Below are 14,722 nucleotides of genomic sequence, written 5' to 3' on the forward strand. Positions count from 1 at the left end.
AAATGGAGTTTCATGTCTGGGTCAGAGCAGCTGACTGTAAAGATAATTTATGTGGATGAAGACCGAGGATGGAGAGAGAACTTGGTATTTGCATATGGGGGTGCCGGGGGAGTGGAGACAGGAGTTGATAAGTTCCCTCTCCCTAGATTTGTAGGAAGCCCCAGCTGAGATCTGAGTTCCAGATAGATACAAAAATTGCAAGCAATATGCACAAATAGTGGAATGTCTTATGGTGCTAATGTGAGCTACTGATCCATCCTTAGGGCATTATGACTAGACACCTTAATGACATCAGTGTTCCCTGGGGAAACTTTTTAAGGCTATACATCCTTTTGTGCCTTCCATCACATTGTTTCCATTGTCTGAAAGGCCACTCTCCCTTTTCTCACCTCAACTCTTCACCACTCTCTATGGAAATGCTACCTATTCTTGACTTAGCAACCTGGACTCAGTTTCTTTGCTTGTCTGACTCCCTCAGTTTATAATCCTCTGGAATGCAGGAACTGTGCGTAGTACAGGGGTGGACATATGCTAAGCACTTAATGATTTATTGATCCAGTGACCAAATCATGAATAAATGAGTAAATGAATGACAGCAAAACTTGAGTTCCACCTCTGTTATGAATTTTCCTGTTATGTACCTATACTAAAATCCAGCTTACATGAGGAATACTATTTTAATATATACTAACAATATTCCATTCCCCTCACCACATTTATTGGGTACTTACTATGTGCAGGACACTACAAGATCTCATTTAATCCTTACAACCACCTCACGATTCTTTGCTGCTAAGGAAATGAGAGTCTCAGGGAAGGTAGGTGACTGAGCCAAGGTCATGCAGCTGATAAGTGACAGACCAGGATTTATACCCAGAGCACTGGGATCCAGAGCCCACTCTCTTTTCTACTTACCTTACAAGTTCTGCTCATCCTTCAGGGCCAACCACAGACTCAGCTTCCTCAGGAAACCCTCCTGTACTTGCGTCTTCATTTTCTCATCTCTCCCTACTCGACTGTACGTTCTGTGAAGCAGGAATCTTGTCTCTTTTCTTCCCATTTTATGTGACCACCATCTTGTGAAGTTATTGGAAAAAGAAATTTCTGTTGGTTAGGGTTAGCCTGGCGACGATGAAGAAACGATAGCTCGGGGATTTGTCTAATATTACACAGCCACCCACTGTCAAGGTCAGGGGGAGGACCCAGGTTGGGGCTATATGGTGAACAATTAAAAAAAAAAAAACACGGAAGAAGGAAATGTCTAAATTTTTTAGTTTTTTTTTTTTTTTTTCTAGTTTAAGTTTGTGTATTCACAGATGCTTTTGTGAGAATTGAGAGTTGAACTCTCACCCCAGGCTTCTTCTCTGGAAAAAAAGAAATGCCTTAGCAAAGCCTTCTGCAAACAATCTGGAGCAGCTGTTAGTGCTCAGAGAATTCCAGAACTGCAGGAAACCACAATGAGTACCTAGATAAGTGTCCTGCTAGAGTGAGGAGGTGGCTCACCCAAGGCTGTGAGCAAGTCAGTGGAAAGATGGAGTAATGAGAGCGGGGAGAGAGCGCCCGCGGTCAGAAGAGCTGGGGTCTGGCCCCGGTCTGGCCCTTAGTTCTTCCTGACGGACAGATGGCAGAAGGTGTAAATTATCCAGATCTGAACCAAGTTGATAATGTCTTTACTGTCACTGTCCTTGGCCTACATGCAGAAATAGCTTTTCTCTTAGTTTTTCTCCCCATTTATTCTACTTGGCACAGACACTGATTGGATTGCTTTATCATTTTTTTTTTTCTCGACTTGTGCTCTCTTGAGGTCTCCTGGCTGCTCCTCCAAGCTGCATCTCTCCACCCCCAGCCATCCGCTGCCCAGTGCCCCCCATGCCGTCCCCAGCCTTTTGTTTTCATCGTGGCTGCCAACCTGTGTTGCTTGCCTCCCTCTCAGTTGGGCTTCTCACACACCCAAAGAAGGCCATTCCCTGGCTGCCATCCTGACCCAGTGCTGCAGTTGCTAAAATATTAATGGTGCCCTTTGTGAAAAGTACCACTGCATAGCTTGTTTTCAGTTAAAATTGCCAGGGAGATGGAAACAATGAAATGGAGGAAATAAAGCAAAACCATAGTTGGAAAAAAAGCTTCAGCATTAAGGCAAAGGAGGGCATCCTAAGCTCTGCCTTCCTCTTCCCCTCTGCCTTGCTAGGGTCTCACTGTGGGAAACGCAGCACCGCTGGCCACTGCCTTGGCCACCTAGATGGGGTGCATAACAAGGTGTATGACCCCTGTGGTTTTGCCTGGCTGCCTGGTCTCCTGGGTCCCCTGGGAGGGAAGAGAAGAGAAGGACAGCATAGATCTGAAAAGAAAAGGTAAACTGTGTGGATAAAGGAAAGAAGGGCTTCCTGTGGTTAAAAACCATGGGACGTATTGGTGGGAGGAAGTCTGTAGGATGCTCAGGACGAATCAGGCTAGATGCAAAGGCAAAGAAATGTGGTTGCACCCTTTGTCCAACTCTTAATGAATGCACTTAGCACTTCGTTTTATTTATTGGAGCCCTCAACTGTACTGTCTTTGTCACTATTGTACCCTGGTGCCATGAATGGTGCTTGGCCCAAATCACAACGCTAAGCTATATTTTCTGAATGGATGGATGAATAATTGGAAGGGGGTGAGAGGGAGAGCAAAAACTGACCCTTAACATTTGCAGCATAATAAGTGTTCATATCTTTATTCCTTTTATGATGAAGAGAGTACAGAGGGCTGGGGACAGAGTCATTACAGGAGGATGAAAGATAGCGCTGTCTGTGCAAAAGACCCCCCTAAACTACACAGAGAAGAGAAGCAGACCCCCAGGGCAGCCTTTCCATCCAGGAAACTGAGACTAATCCGAGTGAGTTGGCCAGCAGCTCTACTGGCTACAGGGCATAAGCCAGCCTTCCCAGGTACCAGGGAGTCAGACCCCTTGTCCGATTTCCCGAAGCAACCTGGCCACTCTCCTTCCCCCACCAAGTTCCTAATTTGAGTCCCATTCTCTGACTCTCTCTCTCCCTCCTTGTTTTTGTCTTATTTGAGACCAGCTTTCACAGGTTCCTCTGGTTCCTGTGCTCACCTTCATCACTGGGTATGCTAACAGTCTTCTTCTCATTTAGGAAACTCTTCCCATCCTCAGCCTTTCAGCACCCCCAACCTTTCTATAGCCACATTTTGCCTCTGAGTCTCTTTCCTCCTGCACTTGACCTTCCAGGCAAGCATGCTTATGTGGAGGAGGGGAGTGGAAACATGTGCCCTTAAGGCAGAAGGTCTGCCTGCGGTGAGGACCCTGGGTTCTGTTCAACCAGACATAACTGCAGAGAACCTTCATTGCCAGCTTCCTAATTTTCACCCCTTCACTCCACTCCACTGGACCTCTTCTCGGATACTGCTCAGCACCAGGCAGCTCATTTGGTAGTAAAAGAAGCATCAAGGCTGTGACAGGTGCTCCAGGAATAAGGCTTTTTTTTTTTTTTTTTCAGGCTGTGAGCATGCACACTGTATGCATGTGTGCAAGAGAGCCATTGTCACTTACATAGAGTGGCTGCTACGGAACACGTTGCAAATGAGAAATTGTGGATTTCATTAGAAGTGTGATACTAGTCAGAAAGGCCCAGAGAGCTGGCATTGCAGCCAACAACCAGCTTGAAGAGAAGAAGAGAGAGCAGCAGAAACCGCTTAGGAGTCCCAGCTGATGTGAGCATAGGTGGACATCCTCCGGTCTCCCGGCCCTCCTTCCCCTCACCCAGACTGGTAGGTGGCCGATCTAAACACTGGCAAATTCACAGTCGTAGTCCGTCATCCGGCACATTATGAACTTCCACTGGCGATCCCTGTGGGGAGAGAGTTAGAAAGCTAATGTCTGTGAGAAAAGACACCTTAGGAAGACTCACCACTGAGGGAAAAAAAATGAGCGATCTTTGGAGAATTTAGGGACACCCACCCTAACCTCACTTTCCTCCCGGAAGACATCTCTGTGAAGTCTCTAGAGAACCTCCAGGTAATCGTCTGGGAGGTCAGGCGTCCTGGACACCTCCTCACACAGTTCCGGTTGCACGTAGGAGGGGACTAGCTAAGTTACTGGCGTGTGGAGGCCCTGTTCATCACTGGTGCTCAGCTCCCCACTGCTCTGGCCCGAAGGTACCTCTTGGACGTACAGGTTAACCATCTGCTCATCTATTCTTTCTTTTCCTGAACACTTCCCATGTGGTAGGCTTCATGCTATAGCCTATGTATTTCCCGTCAGAAAACACTATTACAGGGAAATGAAGAGGGGGGAGACAACTCTAAAACACCTGTCATTCTTGCATAACAGAAATTGAATTGTGTATTTGTTTAAATGGCCTGGCATGGGTATGAAAGGACATAGAATTGCTCTATTTTAGATGGGGGAGGGTATAGCTCAGTGGTAGAGCACATGCTTAGCATGCATGAGGTCCTGGGTTCAATTCCCAGTACCTCCATTTTTTTTTTTTTTTTTTTAAGAATTGCTCAACTTTGAAAAACATGCTGTGGATATATTTCAAGGATTGTTCTTTGCTAAGGGCTAGCCTAAGTTGTTTGTTCACCCATTTAACAAAAATTTATTGAGAGCCTACTCTGCAGGGCACTCTTCTGGTCTAACATCGTTTAACAATGATAATGGCGATGGTAATGACCACTGTAACTGCTATTTGCTGAGTCCTCCAGTATATCCAGCATCGCACTAGATGCTTTATATATTTTCTCATTTAATCTTCATGAGAAGTCACTGTTTAGGTGAAGAAACAGACTCAGAGAAATGTGTCTTTCATTGAGATAATTAGGTGACAACTTCAGGTTCCAAGTTTGTTGAACTCATATCATGCACTTTCCCTTGTCCCACAGTGCCTCCGTAACTAGGTGCCATAACCCCATCGAGGACATGGCTGTCACATCCTTTGCAAAGTCTTGACAGAGGGCAAAAAAGAAAGAGCCATTCCGTATATGATGATGCAAATCCTTCCCAAACCGAGTGGGGTCATTTAACCTTCGAGAATCCTTCCTTTTCAATCTGTAGGGGCTCTTCCCAGATCAGTTTCTCTTAAACACCAACACTGATAAGACCTCCATTCAGCCCTGAATCTGGAAGGTGGGACTGACTACTCTCAGTTCTGGGAGATAACTCTTGCCAGCAGCCTCGTACATGCTGCTCAGACAGCCTAAGGCAGGTTTTAGAATTTGAGTCTGTTGCTCCAGGTTGTTTACTTAGAAGAAGTGGGCACAGGGTCCCCAGTACAAATCTCCAAGAGTCTAGATAACCTACTATTTATTAGTATTTATTCCTGCAATTGTCAATAGAGGGCATGGCTTGTTTTAGATGGAGGTAAGAAAATTGGTGGCATGCGTGTTTATCAAACACATTTCATTATTGTAGACAAGTCTTACTTATCTGTGTGCCAACAGACACAGGTAAATAAGAGCTTAAGCCAGGCATTCACACTATTCCTTCAAAAGGCTGTCAGTTGATGCTAAGAAAAATTTAGACTTGACCCTACAAGGACCAAGGGACTCAGTCAGGCTCAGTTTCTGATCTCCCTCCTGGACAGTGGTTCTCAAGCAGAGGCAATTTTGCTCTCTAGAGTTTTTCAGTTCTCACAACTGTGGAAGAGGGGAGTTGCTACTGCCATCTCATGTGTGGGGGCCAGGATGCTGCTAACATCTAGAATTATCTGGCCCCAGATGTCAACAGTGCCCAAGCTGAGCAACTCCATTGCAGGAGGAAGCCACTATGATTTGCATATGGAGGAAAAGCTCCTGCCTGGTGTGTCCTGCACTAACAATATTTCTCCAAGGCAACGGCCTCCGCGTCTTTCAGTAGAGTGAAGGGAATCCAAGTTGTGGATCTTTAAGCCACTGATTGCTAGTGACAGCTGCAAAACTGCACGGGTATATTCATTCTAAGCAAATGCATGACATAATATTTCAGTTTTCCAAGATTCTGGATTAAGCCACATAACTGAAAATTTCCAAGTCGATAGCTACTGGACATTTTAACTGCCAATATATATTTTGTAATAACTGTGGGTGACATTCTTTCTTTACTGTACTCCTTCCTGTCTCCTTAAGCAGAAAAGGCAGCACTAATTTTCCTGTTGACTTAGAGACATCATTAGGAATACTGAGCACCCTGCTGTACTGTAATCCTGTGATGCCCTTTAGGGCTACACACCCCTGCGAGATGTCACCGGGCTTCCATAGCCTTTGAGTTCTTAAGTCTTTCCTTTCCTTTCTTTCTTTTTCTTAAATACGTTATTGTGTGTGTCACGTCATTCAGCTATTTCTTCTCACTGCTGAAGCGAGGCTCATGTTAAGCAGTATCGCTCCCGTTCATTTTAAAATTTGCCACCTCTAGAAAATGGTAAGTAAGCTAGTTAAAAACGTATCTAAAATACAAGGAATGAATGTGTGAGAACTGAGGGGTCCTTCTTTGTGTAAACATAAGGGTTTTCATTCATGGAGCCTGTCCCATATACTGTGCCTTCTCAGAGCTACTTCATGTTTGTTTTTTTGTTTTGTTTTTTAAATTATGGGTCTTATTAAATAAGTTAACTTTAGTTAGGTGAGAGGTCATTTCCCTTAAAAGCATAAATATACACAAAAGATAAGTCATGCTCAAATTGGTCAGTCCATTCTTTAATGAGTTAATTTTACGAGTTAAGTTTTGTTCTGTTTGCAGAACGTTTATCAGTAACTTTTCAGGAGTTCATTTGCCGTGTGGTGTGATGATCACCTGATTAAACAGGTCAAATCAACCTCTTAATACCTGAATTTATTCAAATCTCTGTATTAGCAGGGAGAATTTTTGTTTCTTTCTTATTGTTTTATTTTGATGTATTTGTGATAAGATTGTGACTGTGAGGGAAAGAGGATAAAAAATTAGTGCCTTTTTTATTTTATGTTTTTTAAATTCTCCTTTTTTAATGTCTAAAAATGGTTGATAGGTTTGGCATGTTTCTCCTCTCCAGCCCCCTCTCCTTGTCTTCTCTCTTCCTCCCCACAGCCCAAAGTGGGGGCCACCGTGGAGAAACGGCTTTGGATAGGGGCTTCTTTGAGAGTGGGTACTCATGTTTGTTCTCTCTTCCTAAGGTTTGGTAAGAAAACACGCTCTTTGAAATTGAGTAGAGAGAAGAGCTTAGAACATCATGGAACACCAAGTTGAGGATTTCCTGCTCTGAGCAGGCGGGAACCCATCCACCTCTCCGAGGGTGGGCTGTTCCATGGGCTGGTCCAGGTCCCACTGCATTCCACTGTCCCGCCAATCTCTCAGTTAGTCCTAGACCAAGTAGGAAACTAAAATAGGGAAAACCCCAGATCAAAATTCCTGCAGACATGATCCTGGCATGGAGAGAGTCCCTGACCTCTCTGACCCGAGCCCAGGGGGAAGACTCACCTTTCCACTGCAGAGAAAGTAGTTGTTGCTCCTCGCATATAGTGATCATAGTTGTAGGAGATCATGTCCATTTCCTCACCATAGTGGCCTGGATATTCTGTTGTCAGCCTTTGTGGGAAGAACAAAAGGTTCGAAGACAGGGATAAAACTATTACTGTTGGGGAGAAGACAGGAGACATGCTACAAGGAGAGACGGAGTTTGAACATCGTGGGAGACCCAAACCAGAGTTGGATGGCCTCCATCAAACCATTCCAGGCTGCAGAAAGATGGACAGCTTCCTCCCACTTCTGATCTTCCTTCTTGCCATTGAACTACACACTAAAAAAGGTGCAGAAAACTCCTCAGGCCTTGAGGAAATATTAGTATCAATATTAGCCCATTCCATTCAAGTCAACCAGAACCATGTTTTCAAACTATGGGTTGTGACTCTTTAGTAGATCACGAAATCAATTTAATTGGTTATTACCAAATAAGCTTTAAAAAAGAAAATGAAATAGAATAGAAAACCTCAGAGACTTCATTGTACATATTAATGATAAATTCTTGTGTATGTGTGTAAAAACTTTGCTTCAAATACATATGTATGTATGTATTTATATGATGTTTGTATTGTGTGATAGCTTGATACGTATTTTTTTTTTACTGTGAGTCATGATCAAAAAAGTATTTGAAAAATATTAAAGTAAAATGTAAGCTATACAAGGATAGTGTTTACCTTGCCTGCCACTGTTTCTCTGGCACTTAAAACAACTCCTGGTACATAGTAAGTATTCGCTGAATAAATAAATGGCCTTGGGAGAGTCACGTAATCTCAGTTCCCTGGTCTATAGAAGAATGAGTTACTGTATGGGTTTATCATTGGGACGAATACACCCATGTGTGACATACTAGTACAAGATAGGAGTTGAATCAGGAGAAATTCTGTTTCTCCTCTTTCTCCTTTCCTTCTTTCTCCTCCAAGATTAAGTCAATCCTGGTCCTTTCTGAGTAGGTTCGCTGTGGTCTACCCTGGAATAAATCTAGAATTTCCTGTTTCTCATAAGTCTTCACCATTGGGGATCTTCAGAACCAAAACAGTCCTTTCAGTATGATGTGAGTTCCCCAAAGCCTTTATCTGCACCCCCAAGGCTGCCTGGCAAACAAACTGAGTGTCAGTAATTTAATACGATCTGGGGTCACCAGGTCATTTTATGATGATGATAGAATGATCTTCCCCTACGTAGATTTACTATTGCAAGGATTGTCATGAAACCTTGGAAAGACTGATTTATCAGATGGAAGGTCTCCTAGGAGGATCTCAGTGCTTAGGTGCAACAAGATCAAAGGTTAGCTCAAGACAACCCGGGTTAGCTCAAGACAACCCGGGTTAGCCAGACTCCACTAAGACAACACTCCCTTGTTCATAACCATTCCTCTCCCCACATTATGCGGTTGTCCTTGTTTGCTGATTTTTCTCTTCTCAAGACATAATTATGCTCTATCAGGATGCCAAGCCCAACCTGGAGTGGGTTACGTGTATTTCTGCTTAACGTTTATGACAGGAAATGAAGCTCTGCTAATGTAGAAGTCTCTTTTGTGCTTCTAAAGAGACCTAGAACAAAGACTTCCTCATCTTAGTGAAAATGTTAAATGACTCATAAATGAACCTTATAGGGCCTCACTTGTAATCCACTGGTTAGTGATCCCTGAGGAGTCTAGCAAGGGCTAGATTCAAGTTTACTCAAAGAAAGTGGAGTTTGTAGAGAATGTGGATAATGAAAATTAGGGTTAAAAGAGATGAAGTAGGATGTGTTTTTCTTATATCAGAGAACACAAAATCCAGAACTTTAAAGACACTCTCCAGATACAATGTATAAAGCTTCACTGCTGGGGGAAAGGGTACAGCTCAAGTGGTAGAGTACATGATTACCATGCATGAGGTCCCTGGTTCAATCCCCAGTACCTTCTCTAAAATAAATAAATGAACAAATAAACATAACTACCTCCTTCCCCCACCAAAAAAAATAAATTTTTGAAAAAAGTTTAACTGTGAAACATTTTAATATGTGCTGAGGCAGAATCCACATAAGGCAATACTACATTAGGCTAAATCCAATTGCGAAAACTACTTGGAAATTATTAGACTAGATTATTAGTTTTTAAGTTTTTGCTGATCTACCTCCAGATTATTTGGATAGTTAAATACATTGGGAATAAGGTGAGAAAGAGAGGCTTGCATTTTTTTTTAAATCATAAAGTTTTAAGTTTCAAAGGGGGACAAAAGTCAACCAACACTTTCTTTAATTAGCATTCTCTACTGCTTCATTTTTGGTCGTAACCAGACCAAAGGCCTCCTGTTCAAGTGAACAGCTTGTCTGCAAAGCATCTCTTTTGAGAAGACTGCTGTTCAATCAATTTCTGGAATGCCCTGGGGTAGTAGTTAGTAATAGATATATATTATCACACTCATTTTAAAAAAGGGAGTAGATAATGGATAATGAAGATGTGGTACACACGTACGTACACACACACACACACACACTCTATAGAAAATTACTCAGCCATAAAAAAGAATGAAATAATGCTATTTGCAGCAACATGGATGGACCTAGAGATTATCATATTAAATGAAGTAACTCATACAGAGAAAGACAAATATCATATGGTATCACTTACATGTGGAATCTGAAAAAAGATAAAAATTTTATTTACGAAGGAGAAATAGACTCACAGACATAGAAAACAAACCATGGTTACAAAAGGGGAAAGAGGGGAGGAGGGATAAATTAGGAGTTTGGGGTTAACAGACACACATTACTATATATAAAACAGATAAATAACAAAGGACCTATTCTATAGCACAGGGAACTGTATTCAATTTCTTGTAATAAGCTACAAGAGAAAAGAATCTAAAAAAACCATATATATATATAATTGAAATGCTTTGCTGTACACCTGAAACTAACATTGCAAATCAACTATACTTCAACAAAAAATAAAATTCTAAAAAAGGGAGTAGATAAAAAAATTAACAAATAATAAATAAATAAAAAGAATATATATATGTGTGTAACTGAATCACTATGCTGTACACCAGAAACTAACACAACATTGTTAATCAATTGTACTTCCATTAAAAATAATAATAATAAAAAGAAAAGGGGGTTCAGATTGAATTTAGTTAAAGAGGCCAATTTTACTCATCGTCAGGGGGTTGCTTAAGAACTTTATCAATTTTTAATAGTTAAAGGAAAGGCCTTTGAATCTCTTCCTCAACAGAAAGTGACTCAGTATAAGATTTTATCAAACCCCACCTTTATTACTGATTACTGAGACTTGAATACAAAGTCAGACTTCATAGGTCTAACATTTATTTTTTGTGTGTCTGACCTGCCAGCACGTGGGACAACTGGATTACCTGGGGTCATCCTAGAGGCTCCACTTGCAGGCTGTGTGCCCCACTGCTGTGCACATGAACTAACGGGGCCGTGTCAGCTAGTGTCGCATCCTTGACCTTATTCCACTCTGCGTGATACCAGCGAAGCGCACACCACAGACTTCCTACCATAAAAACTGGAAGAAAAACTCAGCATTGACAAGTTACCAGAAGGCATAACTGAGGAAGCCATACTTCAGATTTCTTCAAAACAAGAATAACCAATGTTTTCCAACCCATTCTTTTAGAGCTCAGCTCATGCTCAACATTTTAGAGAAACTTCTGGTTAATCCAATCCCTGATTCTGTTTTGCTCCTATTTCCTACACTTCCCAATTAGCACCTTATTTTAAATATCCTATTCTAATGTCCTATTATTTGTCAGCACCACATATTTAGCAATTAATTAAAAAACAGGATACTGTCTAGCATCTTGCTTCATGATAATGACCAATACAGTGACTCCTTAAGGGGTCACTGGTACGTGGCAGGTGTATACACCTTTATGACCTAGTTCAGCAGTGGGCATGGAGGAGAAATTCAACATTGGTAGCCTTGATGTGTTAAGGTTGGCCTACGTTGTACATCCAGCTAAAAAGAGGATTCCCCTTTCTGACAGGCAAATCATTGAGAAGTGTCTTAATAAACAGAATCTGTTCATGATCAATCCTCTTGCAGAATAAATACTTTTCCAGGTAAGATACAAAGAATGAGAATATTTTAGGTTAGACTAATTTGCCAATAGGCTGGCAACCCCCCTAGGTTCTGCATCAGAACCTGTCTGAATTATCTTTGCAAGGATGAGAAAAAGAAAACACAGTTATACATAAAGGAAAGCAACCTTGAAGGAACAGCTGCCCACAAAGAGCTTCTCTTGCAAAAAGCTGGGGAAATTGATCAAGTGGGACTAAATGGCTCTGTAGTCATCAGAGTGCCCTTCTCTGCAGAGAGACCCTGAACCCTGGGGGTATGAAAAAGGATGTAGTATGTTCATGTCTATCCTCTTGGGGCATTTTGAAGATTTATATTTCAAATGGTTCAAATACGTGTCACAACATGAGAAACAGCTCCAGCAACATCTGCGGCTTAAATTAGAAGAGGAAAGTCCCTAAGTATTTTCCAAATTGCTCTCTTGGAAATGAGTTTCCAGCTCCCTGTCCAAGCCCAGAGCTGGTCAGCAAGCACATTTGTTCTGACTCATGTTGGCTTTCACTGGCCACGTTACATCAGGGTTGCCCTAGTCCTGTAATTGACGGGGACAGCTCCACCGGCAACGTCTCCCCTCCAGCTAAAATAACCACTTGCTTCTGTTTTCAGTACTGGATGCCTACTGTATTGTTCCTAATGCTTCACCTGTCCAGGTTTTATTTCCTCATTGAGACGGGGAGAGCTCAGAAATGAGCGAACAGCATGGGATGTGGAGGCACACAGATCTGCTGGGATTGAGTTTGGAACGTTGAACAAGTCACAACTTTACACCTCAATTCCCTCATGTACGTATCACAATTTCTGTGCATAAGAAGTAAGTGAGCTAACGTGATAGGTGCTCAATAAATAAAAGTTATCATCATCATCATCATCAGGAACTGAATCAAAGTCTTTGAATTGCACTTATTTTACGTCCATTTATATTCAGTCCAATTAAATGAATTAATGAATGGAGGAATGAATGATTATTGCAAGAATACAGCAAAGGGGAGCAGACTAGAGAGAACGAAGCAACAAACTTGGTCTTGAATTGCGAGGTTTACTTTGTTCTAAGTAGCAAGTAGGTCCTGGCCCTGGGTTAGCCAATACTTACTAGACAACCAGACACAGCTCTAAAATTTCTGCTCTTGAAGTTTGAGCACAGGGAGGGAGGCATCGCTGATATGCAGGCACCAAATACATTTCTAAATTATAATTATGGCACAGTAATTGCAAAAGCCACCTCACTGATGAAAGGCATGATTCATTTCACTCAAGCTCAGAGGGGCTCTTGTCCCACAAAATGAGTGCTTTGTGCATCATGCAGTGCCAGGCAATGGTTGTTCCAGGGCACCTCAACTCAATGCAAGCGGCTTTAAAATGTAACATCCAGTCCCATTTTCTCAAAGTACGGATGTCTCCACCTCTGTAACAAAGCTTCCAACCCACTCAGAGGAACCAGTGTAGAAGCTGCCCTTCCCACCAGGCCTCTCAGACCAGTGATGCAGCAGGTGTCTGGGCAGGGATGGGGGTGACAGATGCCACAGTTGAGGGCCTTATGAGGTCATTTTTGTTCTACCACGATTTCATGGGGATCGGCTGTGCAAACACTATCCGTCTTGTATTAAAATCTGAAGAGTGAGAGTGAGAGTGGGAGTTAAAGATCAGCTTTGCTGGAGTGCTTTGGGGGTGAAGAGAGAAGAATTTTCGGGATTAACTGATTTTGTGGGTTCTGTTGTTAGCTAGAGCTATCTAGGAATTAAGAAAAAAACCTTCTCTAAAGGGAACCTTGCTACACTGCTGGTGGGAATGTAGTCTGGTGCAGCCATTATGGAAAATAGTATGAAGATTCCTCCAAAAACTACATAAAGACTTACCAAATGATCCAGCAATCCCACTCCTGGGCATGTACCTGGAGGGAACTCTAATTCGAAAAGATACATGCCCCCCAATGTTCACAACAGCACTATTTACAATAGCCAAGATATGGAAACAGCCTAAATGTCCATCGACAGATGACTGGATAAAGAAGTTGTGGTATATTTATACAGTGGAATACTACTCAGGGATAAAAAAGAATAAAATAATGCCATTTTGCAGCAACATGGATGGACATGGAGATTGTTATTCTAAGTGAAGTAAGACAGAAAGAGAAAGAAAATACTATATGATAGCACTCATATATGGAATCTGAAAGAAAGAAAGAAAGAAAAGAAAGAAAGAAAGAAAGAAAGAAAGAAAGAAAGAAAGAAAGAAAGAAAGAAAGAAAGAGAAAGAAAGAAAAAGAAAGAAGGAAAGAAAGAAAGAGGACACTAATGAACTCATCTACAAAACAGAAACAGACTCACAGACATAGTAAATAATCTTATGGTTACTGGGGGAAAGGGGGTGGGAAGGGATAAATGTGAGAGTTTGAGATTTGCAAAAATTAACCACTATATATAAAAATAGATTAAAAAAACAAATTTCTTTTGTGTAGCACAGGGAACTATATTCTACATCTTGAAATAACTTTTCATGAAAAAGAATATGAAAATGAATATATATATATGCAGGACAGGGACACTGTGCTGTGCACCAGAAATGGACACACTGTAACTGGCTATGATTCAATTAAAAAAAAAAAAGAAAATGTCATTTACACAGAAAAGAAAAACTAAAAAATAAAAAGCACCTTAATTCCAAATCTCTTTAAAACAAAACAAAACAAAACAAAACCCTTCTCTGGCATATAACCTGAGCATCGGAGGGGGGGGGGCAGGCAGTGGAGAATGCAACATCTGAGACTCATAGTGTCTCAAGGCTGGAGGAAAGCTAAAAGGTCATCTATGTTGATTTTTTTCGGTCAAAACACATTATTCAATGAGCCTGATGAAAGGCCATGAATCTGGAGAAGAACCACTTAGGAAAGGAAATTCATACTCAGTTCAAACCCATGAGTGGCTGGGACACGGTCTATGCCCAGACAGCCTCAGCACACTGATGGGGGACAGACTGGTGCACGGCCGTGCAGCCACTGGAGAGAAGGGAGTTATTTCAAACAGTATCTGAAAGGTTGTGGCTTCCTCAGTGACATGTGCTTGTGGTTTGCAGATGGATGGACTAAGAATTCAAGCTTTCATATATAAATAAATATGTGTAAAATTTACATATGTATCCAATCCCAGGGGGGACTGGTTAGTGACGGCATGTCTGCA

The 14,722-nt window shown here is 41.8% G+C and overlaps 1 protein-coding gene and 1 non-coding gene across 2 annotated transcripts in view; one reads left to right on the plus strand and one right to left on the minus strand.

Moving 5' to 3' along the window:
* Window positions 1-2,694: 2,694 nt before the first annotated feature.
* DPT (dermatopontin) overlaps window positions 2,695-14,722 on the minus strand; it is a 33,488-nt gene continuing 21,460 nt past the window's right edge. Inside the window, exons 3-4 of the mRNA XM_010953828.3 lie at window positions 7,424-7,531; window positions 2,695-3,845 (exon numbers count right to left, since the gene is read on the minus strand). Of these exons, the coding sequence (XP_010952130.2) occupies window positions 3,779-3,845; window positions 7,424-7,531 (175 nt within the window). The 3' untranslated portion in view covers window positions 2,695-3,778. The remainder of the gene's footprint in view (window positions 3,846-7,423; window positions 7,532-14,722) is intronic.
* Window positions 4,403-4,475, plus strand: TRNAA-AGC (transfer RNA alanine (anticodon AGC)). Its single transcript has one exon. It is a non-coding gene; the product is annotated as a tRNA-Ala (tRNA).

Source organism: Camelus bactrianus, chromosome 21 (assembly GCF_048773025.1).
Source record: "Camelus bactrianus isolate YW-2024 breed Bactrian camel chromosome 21, ASM4877302v1, whole genome shotgun sequence".
Classification (NCBI taxonomy): Eukaryota; Metazoa; Chordata; class Mammalia; order Artiodactyla; family Camelidae; genus Camelus; species Camelus bactrianus.